The 16,740-nt window shown below is 49.9% G+C and overlaps 3 protein-coding genes across 5 annotated transcripts in view; 1 reads left to right on the top strand and 2 right to left on the bottom strand.

Moving 5' to 3' along the window:
- The window catches only part of STK36 (serine/threonine kinase 36), a 30,528-nt gene extending 28,958 nt beyond the window's left edge, over positions 1-1,570 (bottom strand). Inside the window, exons 1-3 of the mRNA XM_068969078.1 lie at positions 1,487-1,570; positions 424-564; positions 232-309 (exon numbers count right to left, since the gene is read on the bottom strand). Coding sequence (XP_068825179.1) covers positions 232-309; positions 424-564; positions 1,487-1,570 — 303 coding nt within the window. The remainder of the gene's footprint in view (positions 1-231; positions 310-423; positions 565-1,486) is intronic.
- A 953-nt stretch (positions 1,571-2,523) lies between these two features.
- On the top strand, positions 2,524-10,638 carry RNF25 (ring finger protein 25). 3 transcript variants are annotated; one of them, XM_068968615.1, is made up of 10 exons: positions 2,524-2,564; positions 4,919-4,993; positions 5,217-5,319; positions 5,407-5,474; positions 5,572-5,641; positions 7,928-7,999; positions 8,098-8,241; positions 8,575-8,664; positions 9,701-9,835; positions 10,040-10,638. In XM_068968615.1, exons 1-10 carry the CDS (start codon positions 2,524-2,526, stop codon positions 10,613-10,615), a joined length of 1,374 nt encoding a protein of 457 aa, XP_068824716.1. In that variant the 3' UTR covers positions 10,616-10,638. The 3 variants fall into 3 exon arrangements, with proteins under 3 accessions (XP_068824716.1, XP_068824715.1, XP_068824717.1); XM_068968614.1 differs by having other exon boundaries at positions 8,572-8,664; XM_068968616.1 differs by lacking the exons at positions 2,524-2,564; positions 4,919-4,993; positions 5,407-5,474 and having other exon boundaries at positions 5,248-5,319; positions 8,572-8,664.
- A 562-nt stretch (positions 10,639-11,200) lies between these two features.
- On the bottom strand, positions 11,201-14,932 carry BCS1L (BCS1 homolog, ubiquinol-cytochrome c reductase complex chaperone). Its single transcript, XM_068968648.1, has 8 exons — positions 14,842-14,932; positions 13,273-13,636; positions 13,035-13,174; positions 12,628-12,822; positions 12,344-12,407; positions 11,944-12,113; positions 11,598-11,715; positions 11,201-11,453 (listed from the first exon to the last, which is right to left on the bottom strand). Exons 2-8 carry the CDS (start codon positions 13,590-13,592, stop codon positions 11,201-11,203), a joined length of 1,260 nt encoding a protein of 419 aa, XP_068824749.1. The 5' UTR covers positions 13,593-13,636; positions 14,842-14,932.
- Positions 14,933-16,740: the final 1,808 nt, after the last annotated feature.

The raw sequence follows: 16,740 nt of genomic DNA, 5'->3' as shown, positions 1-16,740 counted from the left end.
TTGCCCAAGAAGACCAAGCTAGAAAGCGTCAGACCTAATCTCTGTATTCAGAGAACTTGGGTTCCAGTTTTCACATACCTTACTGTCATGCCACATTGCCTCCATATACAAATAGACTCTTGTATTTTACTCAGGAGTTTTCAGGATAGAGACTCTCTGTGCTCTCAGCTCTCCCTACAGTTCTTAACCTGAGGAGAGGTCAGGGGCGGGAGAAGCTTGAGCTGGGAATACCTGGTCTTCTGGAAGTTTTCCGTCATCTTCGAGGATCTGAAAGAGCTCTCCTTCAGCATAGTCTGTCACCACCACCACCTGCAGGGAATAGGCAGTGCTGCTGATGGCTTCAAATGTGTGCATTTTGAGGCTGGGAAATTCCTGGGACCCTTCCTCTTGGGGAGAAGTGACCCCCCCCAAACCAAAGCACACCTCTTTGTCAGTCTCAAAGCTATCAAGCATATGCACAATGTTGGGGTGCCTCAAACCCCGCATGATTTCAATCTCCCGTTGCAGATTCCTCAGCTCCTTCTCTGAGCGTCCCAATTTTGGAATGAACTTCAGGGCCACCACCTGTCAGTGGTAAGGTCAAGAGTCAAGGCCTAATTGCACTATTGAAACATTAGCTTCAGGGCTCCAGAGCTGACTTTAGATTGTCTGAGAACAATTATCACTGTACTTTGCTAGTCTCCCAATCCACTTTACCCATGGTACCCTCCCTGGGTACCCTTCAGCTGACATTACCCAGGCTTCCCCTGCCTCTTGCCCTAGGAGGAAACTGCTTTTATCAGTTAGATCCTTTTGGTGGATTCTGGGAGAGGTGTTCTGATCTGGATAAAGAACTCAAGGTTTAAGGGATTTAGAAGAAAGAGAAGGAAGGAAAAATGAAGAGGGTAGAACAGAGCTCAAGTGGTTTATCCCTTCCTATATTGTAAGTGGAAGTGTTAGTTGCTCAGTCATGTCTGACTCTTTGAGACCCCATGGACTGTGGCCCACAAAGCTCCTCTGTCCATGGGATTTCCCAGGCAGGAATACTGGTTGCCATTCCCTTCTCCAGGAGATCTTCTCAAACCACAGATTGATCCTGGGTCCCCGCACTACAGACAGATTCTTTACAGTCTGAGCCACCCAGGAAGCCCCAGATACTACTACTACTCATAACAATAATTTGTTTGCTAGGTACCAGACACTGCGTCAAGTGATTCAGTGTGACATCATACTTGATTCTCAAACCCCATCACTCAGACACTGTTCTTAATTTCATTCTATAGATGAGAAAACTGAGACATAGAAAGGTTGAGTAACTTGTCTATAGTTCTAAGACTAGAAAGTGGTGGAGCTATGATCTGAACCCAAGTAAGCCAATTTCAGAGCTCATATTTTGTAAGTATGAAGGAGTCAGTGTCTTAGGAACACTGGTCATTGCTCTGGTCCCTTACTCCACTGGGGTTCAGAGTGTGGAATCCCACCCAAGATGTCCCTCCTTGTTCACCACCTGAGCACTGTATTTTCTTCGACCCTTGTACACCCTCCCAAAAGAGCCTTCTCCAATCATCTCCAATACGTGGTACTTTTCCATGACAGAGATTTCAGGATCACTCAGAAGGAAGGAGGCAGAGATGGTGACGAAGGGCTACAGCTCCAGGGACAGTTCCACACATCTGGGAGGCCTGGCTCGGACACGGAAAAAAGGTTAACATTAGCCGCCTTGTCTTTTCTTTTTTTTTTTTCATAACAATCCAGGTCTCATAAACAAGGTAGAGTGCAGTGGATGAAAAGATGATATCTTGGAGCAGACCGCCTCCTGTAGTTCTTCCTTTTCTCCTGCTGCCCCCCAACACAACCTCGTTCCCACCCAACCGCGAGACCCATTCCCCGTCCACCCAGCCTAGCCCTCCCGACCCTAGCTCCCTTCACTCGGCCTCTCCCCTCGGCCCCGCCCTCTCCACTCAGCCTCACCGCCCCCCGACCCCGCCCCCTCAGCCCAGCCTCGCTACCGCCGACCCCGCCCCTCTCCGTCCAGCCTCGCCCACCGACCCCGCCCCTTCCAGCCACCCCCAAAGTTCCTGCCACTGCCACCCTCCTCAGCACCCTCACCCCGAGCGCTCAGCGGACAGGAGCCCCTCTCTTACCCCTAGCCTAGGAGCTTCAAGCCCCTCAGGCCGAGGGACGCCGGCCCTGGCCTTCAGCTCCGCCCCTTCTGGCTGCCTTCGTACTTTGCCTGAGTTAGCGTTCTTCTCCACCCCCCACTACCGGTCTCTTTAGACTCACACTACTACCAATTTTACTCGGTAGAACTGGTCAGAGGTTCGGAGAACAGAGAGGTTCAGGGGTGTGGGCGAGACAGTGGGCCGCCCATAGGCACTTCCTAAGGGCGCTTCCGAACCGTCCCTTGGCCATCAGGACCATCTAAGGACCCGGACTCGGCGGTTGCCTAGAAACGGCCTCTAGCCACCCTCCCTCCGCTGTTTAACTCACCGCCTCCGACTGCGCGAAGAGTGTTTCCGGTTCCGGCTGCGGGCCGCAGAAGAAATGGCGGTGTCTGCGTCGGCAGCTGCAGGAGATGAGGACTGGTAACTTTGGGGGCATGGGCTTTGGCTGACCGCCTGAATCCGGTTCGGGGGACTAGCGGCAGCCGCGGACGGTCCGTACGGCGGGTGTGTGTGGCGGGGCGAGGGATGAGGGATGTTAGAGACGCTGACATTTCTACTTAAGAGAGTTCTGGACTGAGGAGCGGGTGGGTGGTGGAGGGGCGCTTGTCTGACCGGGAGACCGCATCAGCGCCGGCCTGGCCAGTTCGGGCCGCGCCTTATCTGGTTCGATCATCCAACTTCGCCCCGTCCCATTTTCTCCATCTGAAGTGGATTTGCTCAAGGTCCCAGTGCGGGGGAATGCCTGTTTATCAAATCTCTCCCCCATCCCTTATCCCCGGAACTGATATCCTCCAGTCAGTCCCCCGTTCCTCCTTCCCCTTGAATCAGACTATTTCGCTGAGGCTTTCCTCAGCCTCAGCCTTCTCCCTTACCGATAGCGCTAATGAAGACTGTTGTCTGAATAAAGCTTTACACCTCACAAAAGCTCTCCTAGTTCCTTCTCTTAAGCATTCTTAACAAGGGGACCAGAACCTGGAAGGACTCAGGGGTTTGGAAATAGATAAATATGGATTCACTTCACATTTTATTAGCTATGTGATGCTGACCAGGCCACCTAGCTTCTGTGAGTCAGTGTCCTCAAATGTTAAAAAAAAAGTGGGTGTGTCATCCACCTCAGAATAGCTGAGAGAATCAAGATGGATTTGTAACATACAGAAGCCTCCTTTTCATTAGCAACTCTGTGGTGTAGCATCTGAGACGACCTGACCTGAAGAGGTTAAATGATTTGCCAAAAGGTACATGGTTATCACTAGGAATCCAGGTTATCTGATTCCAAAACTTATGTTCTTAGTTCTAGGGCATTTTACAGTTCCCCTTCCCCTTTTTTTCTGTCACCATCTTATCCCATATCTCACATCCAGAGCCCAAGTCACAGGTAGGGTGTGTGAAGTATTGAAGGACCTCTTGATGGAGGCTGTACCTCAGTGTTTCATTGGTTCACAGAGCCCAGCCGGTGCTGGCCTTTTTTGAGACCTCCTAGATGTGGCTTACAACTTATTCAGGGGGACTTTAAGATTCTAAGGGGACACTTTGTGCCATGACAAGGGCAATATTGATTGTACAGCTAGTCTGTGGTGCTCTAACATTCTGACGCTCTTGCCAAACAGAACTACTCAACTGTTATCTACATTATCTATTTTATATATTGTGTGCTTAAGACTTAAAAAGACTTTTAAAGTTTTGAGAATCAATCTTTCTCTGTACACACACACACACATGTATCTAGGGCAACTCTGTTCTTTGTGAAGAAGGAATAAGATATAAGTATGAGAAAGCAAACCAAACATGTATCTTTCCACATGTTATCTGGGTAAAGCTGTGCCCTCAAGCCAGCCACTCATCTTCAGTGGCATTACATCTCCTGTTTCTTTTAAGGAAACGTGGGTCTTTTGATTTACATCAGGACCACAGGATCCTGACCTGGACAGGTTGAGCTAGATCAGTCAGACAACAGGGATCATAAATATATTAACTACATCCTTCTGTCTTTCCTTTTATGGGAAAAGGTTATACACAAACAGGAAAGAAAGGGGACATAGACTACTATAGTCAGAATACTGTTAGGCACGTCACATAAACAAATCACTTTTCATCCTTATGATAACCCTGGAGTGGGTGATAGTATCTATATGTGGTAGACAGGGTAATTCAGCCTGACAGATAAAAGAAACTACTCAGATCACATATCTGGTAAGTGATTGGTACCTGTTCCTCATTCCAAGGCTGATGGCTCTTCCATTGCAACACAGCCTTTACAGCACACAGATCTGTTCTGTTCAAGTTGGTATCTCCTTTGAAGAGGTTTGCAATGACTGGTATTGGCAGTGTGCGTAGACTCTGGGGTCCATGATGAACACTGGTGTAAGGAAAGCCAGAAGTGGTACTGGTAACTTTAATGCTAATCAATGAATGTCATAAGAAATATGACACTAACAAACAGCCAGCAGTGCAATGAAGCTTAAAACAGGGAGCTGGAAACCTATTTCTGGTTCCAGTTCTGCCTCCATTAAGCCTTGAGATTTGGGCTAGCCTTTCATCTTTTTGGGAATCTGTTTCCTCATCTGTTGGCAGAAATGATCTCTAAAATTCTGATTCCCGTGCTTCCTACCTGGCCACTTGACAAATTATAAACATTTCCTGAATTTTTATGGAGGTCAGCAAGAGAATACACTCAGACAGATGACCGTTTTTCTACAAAGCCAGCCTTTGTTGACCTTAGTAGGACTTAATATGAAGAGTTGTAACAGTAAGATAATCTCCCCCTGTCTCTCTAGGGTCCTTCCCTCCGAAGTTGAAGTGTTAGAGTCTATCTACTTGGATGAACTACAGGTGGTTAAAGGAAATGGCAGGTACGTGTTCAACTGGAGATGGGCAGGAGTCCCCTTGGTAATAAGAGGATTCCATGCAGTATCTATGAGCCTTGATTCAAAAATGTTTCTGTCATGTGGACAAACATTGTTCCTTTAATCATACCGAAAGAAAGAGCCTGATGCTCACTTCTGCCCACTTCACTCTCTTCCCATCAAGCCCCTGCACAGTCATATCCCAGGTCTCCACTTCATCCACCTGTAGGTCATCGCCATGGGAAATCTACATCACCCTGCACCCTGCCACTGCAGAGGACCAGGATTCCCAGTATGTCTGCTTCACTTTGGTGCTTCAGGTTCCAACACAGGTGAGGCCTCTATGGCAGCAACAGGAGGAAGGGAGAGGCCTTGGGGGTAGAGGGCTTTAGCAGTAATATGTTATTTTCTCCCTCTAGTATCCCCATGAGGTGCCACAGATTTCTATCCGTAACCCACGAGGACTCTCAGATGAACAGATCCACAAGTGAGTCAGGCTAGTCAGAGCAGGGAAAATGTGGGAAACAACTCAGTCTGGAGAGGGAAGGGGGAGGCCTCATGTTTGCTTTGCCCTCTCCCACCAGGATCTCACAGGCGCTGAGCCATGTGGCTGAGGCTGGACTGGGTACTGCCATGCTCTATGAACTCATCGAGGTAAGATATGTGCTAGCCTGGAGAAATGTCCTTCCCTTCCAGCTACAGCAGTGTCTCTCAACAGAGGTTATGGGCCTAGAATCTTAAATATGTTTGGAGACATTCATTTAGTTCTTGTTTGGGTAAGGCCTAAACTGATCCAGAAAGATGAGACTGTCTTCTGTTTCAAAAAATCTCCTCAAAAGACAGCACTGTAGCTTCCCCAAGTTGCCTATCCCAGCATCTTTTTTTTTTTTTTTTTTTACTTTACAGTATTGTTTTGGTTTTGCCATACATTGACATGAATCCACCACGGGTGTACCAGCATCTTGACAAAATTATTTTTCCTCTTTAACTTGTATTTTTCGTGCTTCACCAAGAGTGTGTTTCTTGTTCTCCTGGCATTGGCAACTGATAGTAGCTAGAGATCTTGCCTGGAGGGTCTAGCCATAAATGAACATTTGAAGGGTAGTCTGCCATTTCAGTTCAGTTCAGTCGCTTAGTCACATCTCACACATCTCACATCTTCTCACTTTCATCAAGAAGCACTTTAGTTCTTCTTCACTTTCTCCCATAAGGGTGGTGTCCTCTGCATATCTGAGATTATTGATACTTCTCCCAGCAATCTTGATCCAGCTTGTGCTTCATCCAGCCCAGCGTTTCTCATGATATACTCTGCATATAAGTTAAATAAGCAGGGTGACAATACACAGCCTTGACGTACTCCTTTTCCTGTTTGGAACCAGTCTGTTGTTCCATGTCCAGTTCTAACTGTTGCTTCCTGACCTGCATACAGATTCCTCAGAGGGTAGGTCAGGTGGTCTGGTATTCCCATCTCTTTAAGAATTTTCCACAGTTTGTTGTGATCCACGTTGTGATCCACACAGTCAGAGGCTTTGACATAGTCAATAAAGCAGAAGGTGTTTTTCTAGAACTCGTGCTTTTTCGATGATCCAACAGATGTTGGCAACTTGATCTCTGGTTCCTTTGCCTTTTCTAAAACCAGCTTGAACATCTGGAAGTTCACAGTTCATGTACTGTTGAAGCCTGGCTTGGAGAATTTTGAGCATTACTTTACTAGTGTGTGAGATGAGTACAATTGTGTGGTGGTTTGAGCATTCTTTGGCATTGCCTTTCTTTGGGATTGAAATGAAAACTGACCTTTTCCAGTCCTGTGGCCACTGCTGAGTTTTCCAAATTTGCTGGCATATTGAGTGCAGCACTTTCACAGCATCATGTTTTAGGATTTGAAATAGCTCCACTAGAATTCCATCACCTCCACTAGCTTTGTTCCTAGTGATGCTTCCTAAGGCCCACTTGACTTCACATTCCAAGATGTCTGGCTCTAGGTGAGTGATCACACCACTGTGATTTTCTGGGTCATGAAGATCTTTTTTGTATAGTTCTGTGTATTCTTGCCACCTCTTCTGAATATCTTCTGCTTCTATTAGGTCCATACCATTTCTGTCCTTTATTGTGCCCATCTTTCCATGAAATGTTCCCTTGATATCTCTACTTTTCTTGAAGAGATCTCTGGTAGTCTGCCAATGGAGCTGACTAGAAAGAGTCTTGGTTCTTTTCCTCAGAATTTCTACCCTAATGAAAGAAACAACCCAGACGAAATTATGCCTAGAGCTACAAGTTAATATACACAGCTAACTTTTGTTTGAGATCAGAAACACAAATGCAGCCTTATTTTCCTCTGCTTTCAGTTTTTAAGGAAAATGTTCATAAAAGAATGAAGGTGGGTGGCCTGAAGTTAGATTGGGCATGGAGCACTGTAGCATTTCTGAGTCAGCCTCCACAATGCAGCTTTGAACTTGGTGGAATTCCAGAGTAGTCGCTATCTAAGTGACAGTGCACATGTGTATTTCATAGTGTGCTGCCTTTCCAGTTCTCTGTCCATGTGGGGTGTCCATGCCTTCACTTTCTTTCTGAAAGCTGACTCCACAACAGGCTCATTGAGGGAGAAATACTTAAAGAAAGGCCTCCCAGAAGATATGAGTTTTAACTGAACACTTTTTTTTCCTAAGTTTTTATTTTCATCCCCAGTGTTTCAAGTGACTTAATGAGTGGAAAAACAATTAAATTGGATTTTGGAGCTAGGTAGTTTTGTGGGGGAGGGGTGGTGCATGGGGAAGGATTGATTCTAAGCAAAAATTATCACCAGAACTGAAATGCATGACCATGAGGCAAACTGGCCCCATGGGAGACAGCCCTGCCAGTCACTCCTGGGAATAGCTTGACAAGCTTCATTCACAGTTCCGGCCCCTGCCTCCCTATTTGAACAGCTTTTTCTCCTCTCAGAAAGGGAAGGAAATTCTCACGGATAACAACATCCCCCATGGCCAGTGCGTCATCTGCCTCTATGGTTTCCAGGTGGGTTACTCTCTCGGGACCTGGGGGTCTGCAGGTGACACACACAGGGGCTCAGGGGAGAGAGTGCTAACAGTGTCCCACCTCCACCCTCCCTCCAGGAGATGGAGGCCTTTACCAAAACACCCTGTTACCACTACTTCCACTGCCACTGCCTGGCCCGGTACATCCAGCACATGGAGCACGAGCTGCAGGCCCAGGGACGGGAGCGAGAGCAGGAACGGCAGCACGCCGCACCCGAACAGGTCGACTCCTCACCCCTGTTTGCATGACTCACAGCCTTTCTATCCCTCCATTCCAGGGCCTTCTTAGCCTTTTCAGGGTTATAGGTACCTTTGAGCTGAATAAAAGTTCACCTCTGTCCAGGAAAAAGGGCATCATTATATCTACATAATCATATTGCATGTGGTTTCAGAAGGTTCTCAGACCTCTCAGACAGGCCCCTGCTCTGTCCCCACTCACTGCTGGGTGGGTAGGCCCATGCCCCTTTGTCCCAACCCTCTGCAGTTGAGGCTGGCCAGCTGGTGAGTGCCTTGGGCCGGGAAGCAGGGGTGTGATTTCACCTCTCTTTTCAGAAGGCCGTTGGTGTGCAGTGCCCGGTGTGCAGAGAGCCACTTGTGTACGATCTTGCTTCCCTGAAAACAGCCCCTGAACCCCAGCAGCCCATGGTAAGAGAACTCTCTTCTAATCTAAATCAAGATCAATGGCATCTTGTCTGCTTCGAATGGGACTTCTGGAATTGGGCTTAAGCTGCCTGGGCCCCCTCTGCAAAGCCGTGGCCCCCAGCAAAAATCTAAAGTTTGTTCCAAATGAGCCTAATCAGTTCAGTTCAGTCGCTCAGTCATTTTTGACTCTTTGCGACCCCATGGACTGCAGCATGCCAGGCCTCCCTGTCCATCACCAACTCCTGGAGTTTACCCAAATTCATGTCTATTGAGTTGGTGATGCCATCCAACCATCTCATCCTCTGTTGTCCCCTTTTCCTCCCGCCTTCAATCTTTCCCAGCATCAGGGTCTTTTCAAATGAGTCAGCTGTTCGCATCAGGTGGCCAAAGTATTTGAGTTTCAGCTTCAGCATCAGTCCTTCCAATGAACACTCAGGACCAAGTTCCTTTAGGAGGGACTGGCTCGATCTTGCAGTTCAAGGGACTCTCAAGAGTCCTCCAATATCACAGTTCAAAAGCATCAGTTCTTTAGCGCTGAGCTTTCTTTATAGTTCAACTCTCACATCCATACATGACTACTGGAAAAACCATAGCCTTGACTAGATGGACCTTTTTTGGCAAAGTAACGTCTCTGCTTTTTAATATGCTGTCTAGGTTGGTCAAAACTTTTCTTCCAAGGAGTAAGCGTCTTTTAGTTTGATGGCTGCTCTTCTCCAACACAACTTCTCAGTCATGTCCAACTCTTTGCGACCTCATGGACTGTAGAGTCCATGGAATTCTCCAGGCCAGAATACTGGAGTGGGTAACCTATCCCTTCTCCAGCAGATCGTCCCGACCCAGGAATTGAACCAGGGTCTCCTGCGTTGCAGGCTGATTCTTTACCAACTGAGCTATGAGGGAAGCCCTCTAATGAGCCTAATCCAAGGGATAAAACCAAGAATCTTGAGCCCATCTCGTGAGGCAGTCTGGAAGAGCAGGGATTTCAGGTCTGCCTTCTGTTTATTCTTCCCTTCGTTCCACTCTGCTCCTTTCCCTCCAGGAGCTGTACCAGCCTGATGCAGAGAGCTTGCGCCAGCAAGAAGAGCGCAAGAGGCTGTATCAGAGACAGCAGGAGAGGGGGGGCATCATCGACCTTGAGGCTGAGCGTAACCGGTACTTCATCAGCCTTCAGCAGGTGAGAGAAGGGTTTCCCTCCCCTCCTTTGATGACAGCTACCTTCCTAACCAGCACCCCCCCTGCCATGGCCCACGGGTGAGCTTTGCTCTACCCTGGGAGGTCTAGGCTGATGGCTGTCGCCTTGAACTCTGGGCAAGGGTCCTGCAGTTCCCTGCTCTAAGGAACTGTATCTCTGTCACTGTCTCTGCTCACTTCCTCCTAGCCTCCTGCCCCTTTGGAACCCGAGTCAGCTATAGATGTCTCCAGAGGATCCCACCAGCCCAGCACCCTTGCCACCGAACCATCCACCACATCAGCTACTCACACTGCCCTGTCAGCTCCTCTGCCTATCGCCTCCCAGTACACATGTGAGAAGACTCCAGGCGCTGGGCCACATCTGCCAAAGCTGGGTGAGACCAAGAAAGCTGTGCTTGATCCCCGCCGAGCCAGTCGAGGCCCATGGAGACAGCCTGAACGGAGGCACCTGAAAGGAGGGGAGTGCAATACCCTCAAAGGTACCAGTGACACCCAGGAACTGCAGTCTCCTGAAGGGCCCCTCAAGGAGTCCATGGACCTAAAGCCAGAGTCTCGTAACCAAGGGGGTGAAGGTCCCCAAGATAAGGGGCCTGGCGAATGGCAGGGTCCCCCACCCCGCAGGACTCGGGACTGTGCCCACTGGGAACGCGCCAAGAGTCGGACACCGGCTTCTTCCTATCCCCGCCTGCCTCGGGGTCGGGGAGCCTACCGGCCTGGTACTCGAAGAGAACCTGTGAGCCTTGAGTCAGAGGATGGTTCCTAGCAGTACTGTGGGGGGACAGGGAATTGGGTCGGGAGTGGGTAATAAAGAGATTGGCCTTGTTTGGCTTTCCTAACTCAGCAGTGCCTAACCCATGAAGTGTGGCTCTTTCTAAATTTCTAGGAAGACGAGCATGCCAGAGTAGCCCCAATTTTGTTCTGAAGTCTCTTCTCCCAAGAGATCAAAGTCTGGATAAAGGAAGAGTCTGACATCTCAGCTAGAATAGTGGGTCCCAAGGAAGACTAGAAGAGGCCAACATTTAAGCAGAATATGCAGGCCCCACCCTGCTACATAAGCCACTGTGCATGCAGCCACATCTCTCTGTCTATATGTATTTGAATACCTTTAAGGTGAAGGATAGTACTTTCCTGTTTACTACAGTCTCTCTTCCCACCTTGTCTTAGGCAGGCTGTGTCCCTAGCATTTGTATTCGTGGATACCTGAGGGTCCCTGGAGGCATCTGTGTTTACAGCCGCAGGATTTTACTCAAGTGCCAACATGGGGAGGTAGGAGGAAAGTCAGACACTAGAGTAGCTTGGCAGCTGTTTATTGATCTCCTGGAGAAGAAAGCTAGGCACAGCCCGGTTGTCACCTCCTCAGAGATTCTGCATTCTGAATGGCCCCTGCAGGGTCATTTTTATACAGCATGAAGTAGCCCTGCACCTGGGCAGGACTGATCTGTGTTGTAGCTTGAAGGACACGGTCTGCAAAGGTCTCAGCCAGGGAAGTTGCTTGCCCCGGGTAGAACCTCTGGAACATCTGGGTCAGCTGCCAGCGTGAGCAGTGGCCCACGTACTCCTTCATGTCTACTCGCCCGGGGCGTATCAGGGCAGGGTCGAGCCTAAGAAGAGAAGGCAGCAAAAGCAGTCGTGAGCAGCAGTGCCACTGGCACCCCCCCAAAATGGTTCCTCCGAACCTCCTGATTCTCCAGAGGCGCTGAGGGGGATGGACTCTTGCCTCCAGGTCTGAGTACCTCACTCCTTACCTGTCGACATGGTTGGTGGTCATGAATACTATGCGTGCTTCGGTGGAAGCCACACCGTCCAGGGCGTTGAGCAGACCACTGAAGGTGAGCCGACCTAGACCTTGGTACTTTATGGGGTCTGGAGGAAGACAGAGGAAGCATGAGTGATCACAGCCCTACTTCAAATTAGCACCCCTCTCTGCTCCCTGCTTACCATGCCCCACTTCTTATCCATGTCTCTAGTGGACTCTGATTGCTAACCCAGCTGCCCTCCACCCACTCTCTGGATTTCTCCTTTCTTCCACTGTTCCTCATTTAGAAATACCCCCTCTCCACCCCCATGCCGTGAACCACCCCCCCCACTTACTCTCGGCGGCCAGGTCTCGACTGAGAAAGGCAGCATCCACATCCTCCAAGAGCACCAGGCTCTGCTGTGGGGCCACGCTCAGCAGGTGGTTGAGCCGGTCATCTGAGAGGCTGGAGTCGGTGAGACTCAGCAGGCAGATGCTGTGCTGCAGTTCTCCAGCCAGGGCTGTGCTATGGAGGAGGGGTGGTAGGTAACTGGCAAGCCGGGAACTGGTCCTTGGGTCCAACTGCCTGTCCCTCCCAGGACTGGCTTTGAACCTGAGGCCTAACCCTTCCACCACCTCACACTAGTGTTCCACGTGTCTCATGTTTTCATGTTCCCCACATTTATTTCCCTTTCCAACCCCACCAGCCCAATTTCTCTCCAGTTTGCGAGTTAGGAGAAGTTTGACTCTACTCACATAAAACTGCTCTTTCCACAACCAGGGGGTCCATAGAGTAGGTAGCCACGTCTGTAGGGAATGCCTAGGAATACAGCCAGGATGATCATCAAGACAAATGAATCATGTACTCTGTCCTAGATGTCCACATTCATCCCCAACCCTGCTCCCTGGAGGCCTGATGGCCTTGGCATTGGATGCAATCATTCCTTTTAGGCAACCTTTCTTTCCCCTTCTTCTATGGGAATGAGGATAGAGCTTTGTATTTGCCCCATCTGGCCACCAAGACCTCAGCTGCTTCTCACCTCTGTCAATGTACCACTTGGGGTTATCAATGAATTCCCGGATGTCTCTGACAATTCGGTCAGTCAGACCCTGTTCGAGAACCACAGAATTCAGTGGCCGGCGGCGGCGTGGATAGCCAAAGGGGCGCCATTCAGAGCCCACAGCGGTGTACATCACTGTCTTCCCTTCCTCCTGCTGCAGAGCTAGTTCTCGAGCTGGGAGGGGGAAGATGAGACAAAACCCATAATTACCCTTTGCCATGCTACTAGGCAGAGCTGTGCCCAAACAGTCCCCAGGCCCTGCTCCCATGGGGCCCAGAGCCTCCTATTCCGCCTCTCCAAGCTTCTCCTTTGATGTCAAATACTCCATCCCTGTAACTGCCACCTCCCCCTCAACCCCCAGAAAGGCTGTCTGTGCCGTCCCACACCTTCCTCCAGGATGTTGAAGAAAACTTTTCGGTCAGTGCCCAGAGCCGTGAAGGTGACAGATTCCCAAGGAGTCCCAGTCTGCAGGTCTATCATCTGCATCTCTCGGCTCCGTTCCACCCGGATCCATTTCCCCTGATACCTGAATAAGAATGAGCAAAATGAGGTGAACAAACAGGTCAAGTCCACCTCCTCTCATTCTTTTCCACTCTCAGAGCCCTTTCTGGCTTCCAGCCTTACCAGATAAAGTGGTTTCCAGGGCTGGGGACAAATTCAAACTTAGTGGAGATGCGGCCACTCTCGTGCTGAAGGTACGACGTCTCAACGCTGAGGTGCTGAGTTCGGGTACTGTGGCGGGTGAGCCAGCTAAGCAACCAGGCATAGCTCCGGTCTCGAGCAGGGACTTCCAGTGTGATCATGTAATGGCGCCGGAATGCCACCAAGCCCAGTTGGGCGCCCTTCCGGGCCAGGGCCAGGGCAGTGCCCACACCCACCAGCCCAAATCCAGCCCCAAAGTAGGGATTGTCCTTCAGGGCCAGAACAAAGTCTGAGAGGGGCATCTTGAAAACACTGAACTTCACAGGCCCCGAGGCATTTTCAAGACCTGGAGAATGGGAAGCAGTAGAGATGGGATAAAGCATAAGATGAGTTTTTAAAAAGGACTCAAATTCCTCTCCCGCCCCACAGAAGCTGGGAGAGGAATGACAGGTCAGTATTACAATGTGCTTCAATATCCTTCGTGGGGTGGGGCTGGTGTTGGACCCAAGGGATGAGACTCTGAGCCACTTGTCCCATTTTGCCTTTCATTATCCTGTTTCATACCAGTGTCCTGCCAGACAACTATTCTGGAGATTCCTTAAATTTGACTGAATGATATAACTTTCAGGATAAAAGATGGACACCATTTTTGCGGTTCCTGGGACCAGTTGAGATAGGGGCCCACTGGCCAGAATGAGCAGGGGATGAAGTTACTCTCTTCTGTCAACCTGTCAATATCCTCATGCCTTGCTATCACGTATCATGTCTTTCAGGTATCCTCTCATCTATTTCACATGCTCATGTCCTGTTAACCCTTTTATTACCTCCCATCTAAACTGTCTCTTCGAAATTAATTTTAATTCTTGAAGTGGTATCTTAGTGGATCTCCACTTTGGTCATGCTTCACCAAACTGCTATACAGGGGTCGAGAATTTCCCTCATAAGGCTCTGCTTCAATGCCATTAGTTTCCCTACACCAACACCTCCAATGATTGTCTCTCAACAAGTCCCTGAATTAGGTGAAAACTCCTCTGCCTCTACAACACGGGGCCAACGTACCTCTAATGGCTTAGTTCCCAATATTCTCTGTTGAACAAATAAACAAGCCTCCTTCCTCCTTGACTCAGAATGCCCATTTTATTTCCCCCAATCTCTATAGAGTTCAAATCCCGCCCATCTGCTACCTTCTCCACGGAGATTCCCCCGAATTCCACTCCCCGCCTCGCAATAAAATGTGATTGGGCCTGATTCTAGGCTGTAAGATCCCGAAGGGGTAGGAGGTCAAATCATTTCTAGCACACTTCACCCGACCCCCCGCCGGATTGCTTTATGCCGGCACGCAGTGCGGTGAACTGACAGCAGTGACCTCTGCTGAAGCTCAGAACAGGATCCAGAATTCCAAAATTCCTATGCGTGGAAGGCCACAGACAAAGCCCTTTCCGCTCCTGGTCCTTGTCGGACGCCCAGAAGCCTCCTCCCGAACCCCCTCCACACCCCAGCTCGCGCCTCCAGCAGCGTGGTTTGCAGCAATCGGTCACTCCTCCCCCTTACCGCCATGACTCTCTGGCCCTTCCTCTCGATGGTCTCACCCCTCGGCTCTTCGGGCACTCTCCACTTGGCTTCGCCCCCGAGTTCTTTCATCTACTTCCCGTCACACCCACCGAGACGACCACACCACTCTGCTCCACAACTCTCGATGGTACTCTCTGGGCTTCAGGGCCAGGGGAGGTGGGGGCTGGGTGGGGAAACGACAGGAAGAACCATAGAGAAAGTACTCCACCAGCCTCACAAAGAAAGAGAGAGCGGCCTCCATATGCCGCGGTCCTGGAGGCTTCTGGGCCGGAGGCGGTCGCACAAAGAGAGTCCCGGGAGGCCACTCCAGCCGCTGGACGACCATAGAGATGAGGCTCCTGCCCGCCTAGGGCTGGAGGTAAGCCGGAGGCTGCGGGGCGGGAACTAATAGGGAGTGCGGGCGGAGCAGGCCGGAGGCAAAAGTTTCTCAAACCGCAGAATGAGGGGTAGGCCTGGGCGATGGGAACGCTCGGGAGAAGTGCAGAAGGGAGCGCGGCGACGAACGAGGCCCCGGCGCATCAGCTCACCACTGCCGGCGTCATTGCTGTGGACCCCACCCGGTTACACGCTGCCTCTCCTTAGGACAGTAAGCATGACGATGCTCCCTCCTTAGCCTTGCAGGTTACAAGACGATTTTCCCGTTTGCCGGCAATTGTGATTCCCGCTCCCGCCCAACGATGTGGAGGCTGTCTTCGCCTCCACTTTACAAACAGGAAAGCTGACGTCCCGGGAAGCGAGGGAACTACAATCTGCCGAAGGCCACGCAGTGAGTAGAGCCCACAGGCGAGTGGAAATCGGGTGCCTTGGTCCCCAGACTCGATCTCACCCTTTCCCCAGGCCTTCTGTCTGCCTTAATGTGTCCTTTCTCTTCCTCGGTACCGCTGCCCCGAAGATAACCTCATTTCTTCTCTTGTGCCCACCTGTGTCCCACCTCACTCGGCCTTCCAGCGGCTGACGGTTCTCAGTCTAGACGACACCCCTTGGCTCACCGTTAAGGCAATTATTACTGGAGCTGGAAGATTCCTTAGAGCAGCGATAAGTGGAGTCAGTGGTTTCCAGAGAACCCTCTGAGGGCGGAAGTGCGCTGCTCTACCACCTTCTGAATTTCCCTAATCTGAGGCTTTGAGTTGCAGAATTCTCATGTACAAAATGATTTTCTAGCCCTAGGCACCCCTTACCTGACCTTCATGGCTCAGTTTCATGGAGTGATTATACTATCATCCTTAATTCCTAATTACTCAGCGCAAACTAATTTTAGCAGTGTATAACAGGATATGCAATTTAGTTGACATTCACTTCTGAGTTGAGTTCCAGTGTTCAATATTAGGTCACAGTCAATGAATGAGAAATTTCTCCAGGTGTGTTACTTTATACATAAGGCACCTCTGGTTTGTTATCTTAGTAGAAGCCTAGCCTTGCATCTCTGTGTCTGCAGTTCTTAACTGTGTGTGAGTGTGTGCTTAGTCGTGTCCCAACTCTTTGTGACCACATGGACTGTGGCCTGTCAGGCTCCTCTGTCCTTGAAATTTCCCAGGCAAGCATACTGGAATGGGTTGCCATTTCCTACGCCAGGGGATCTTTCCGATGCAGGGATCAAACCTGTGTCTCTTGTGTCTCCTGCATTGGCAGGGAGATTCTTTACCACTGCATCACAGTTCTTCATTAGAATCCCTTGTCTGACTTGCATAGGCTGTTGTGGTTTATGTTCAGTGACGTGATACCTTCAGTAAAATCCACTCAGAAAGCTCCAAGTCCAGGGAGGGAGACCGACAAGTAAACAACAGTGCAGTATGACATGTTTCTGGTAGAGCTATGTACGAGGTGCCATGAGGACCCTAGAGAGAGAAACTTAGATGAACCGTGTCAGGATGCCATCAT

Source organism: Capricornis sumatraensis, chromosome 3, assembly GCF_032405125.1.
Source record: "Capricornis sumatraensis isolate serow.1 chromosome 3, serow.2, whole genome shotgun sequence".
In the NCBI taxonomy this organism is placed as follows: Eukaryota; Metazoa; Chordata; class Mammalia; order Artiodactyla; family Bovidae; genus Capricornis; species Capricornis sumatraensis.
This window is presented reverse-complemented; position numbering and strand designations above follow the sequence as displayed.

Coding starts and splice junctions, on each gene's coding strand:
- BCS1L (XM_068968648.1), bottom strand. CDS start 13,592: ATGCCCCTCTCAGACTTTGTTCTGGCCCTGAAGGACAATCCCTACTTT. Junction 12,408..12,627: donor CAAGTGGTACATTGACAGAG/GTGAGAAGCAGC, acceptor CTGTATTCCTAG/GCATTCCCTACAGACGTGGC. Junction 11,716..11,943: donor TCGAGACCTGGCCGCCGAGA/GTAAGTGGGGGG, acceptor GTCTTCCTCCAG/ACCCCATAAAGTACCAAGGT.
- RNF25 (XM_068968614.1), top strand. CDS start 2,524: ATGGCGGTGTCTGCGTCGGCAGCTGCAGGAGATGAGGACTG. Junction 5,320..5,406: donor TGCTTCAGGTTCCAACACAG/GTGAGGCCTCTA, acceptor TTCTCCCTCTAG/TATCCCCATGAGGTGCCACA. Junction 8,000..8,097: donor TCTGCCTCTATGGTTTCCAG/GTGGGTTACTCT, acceptor CCCTCCCTCCAG/GAGATGGAGGCCTTTACCAA.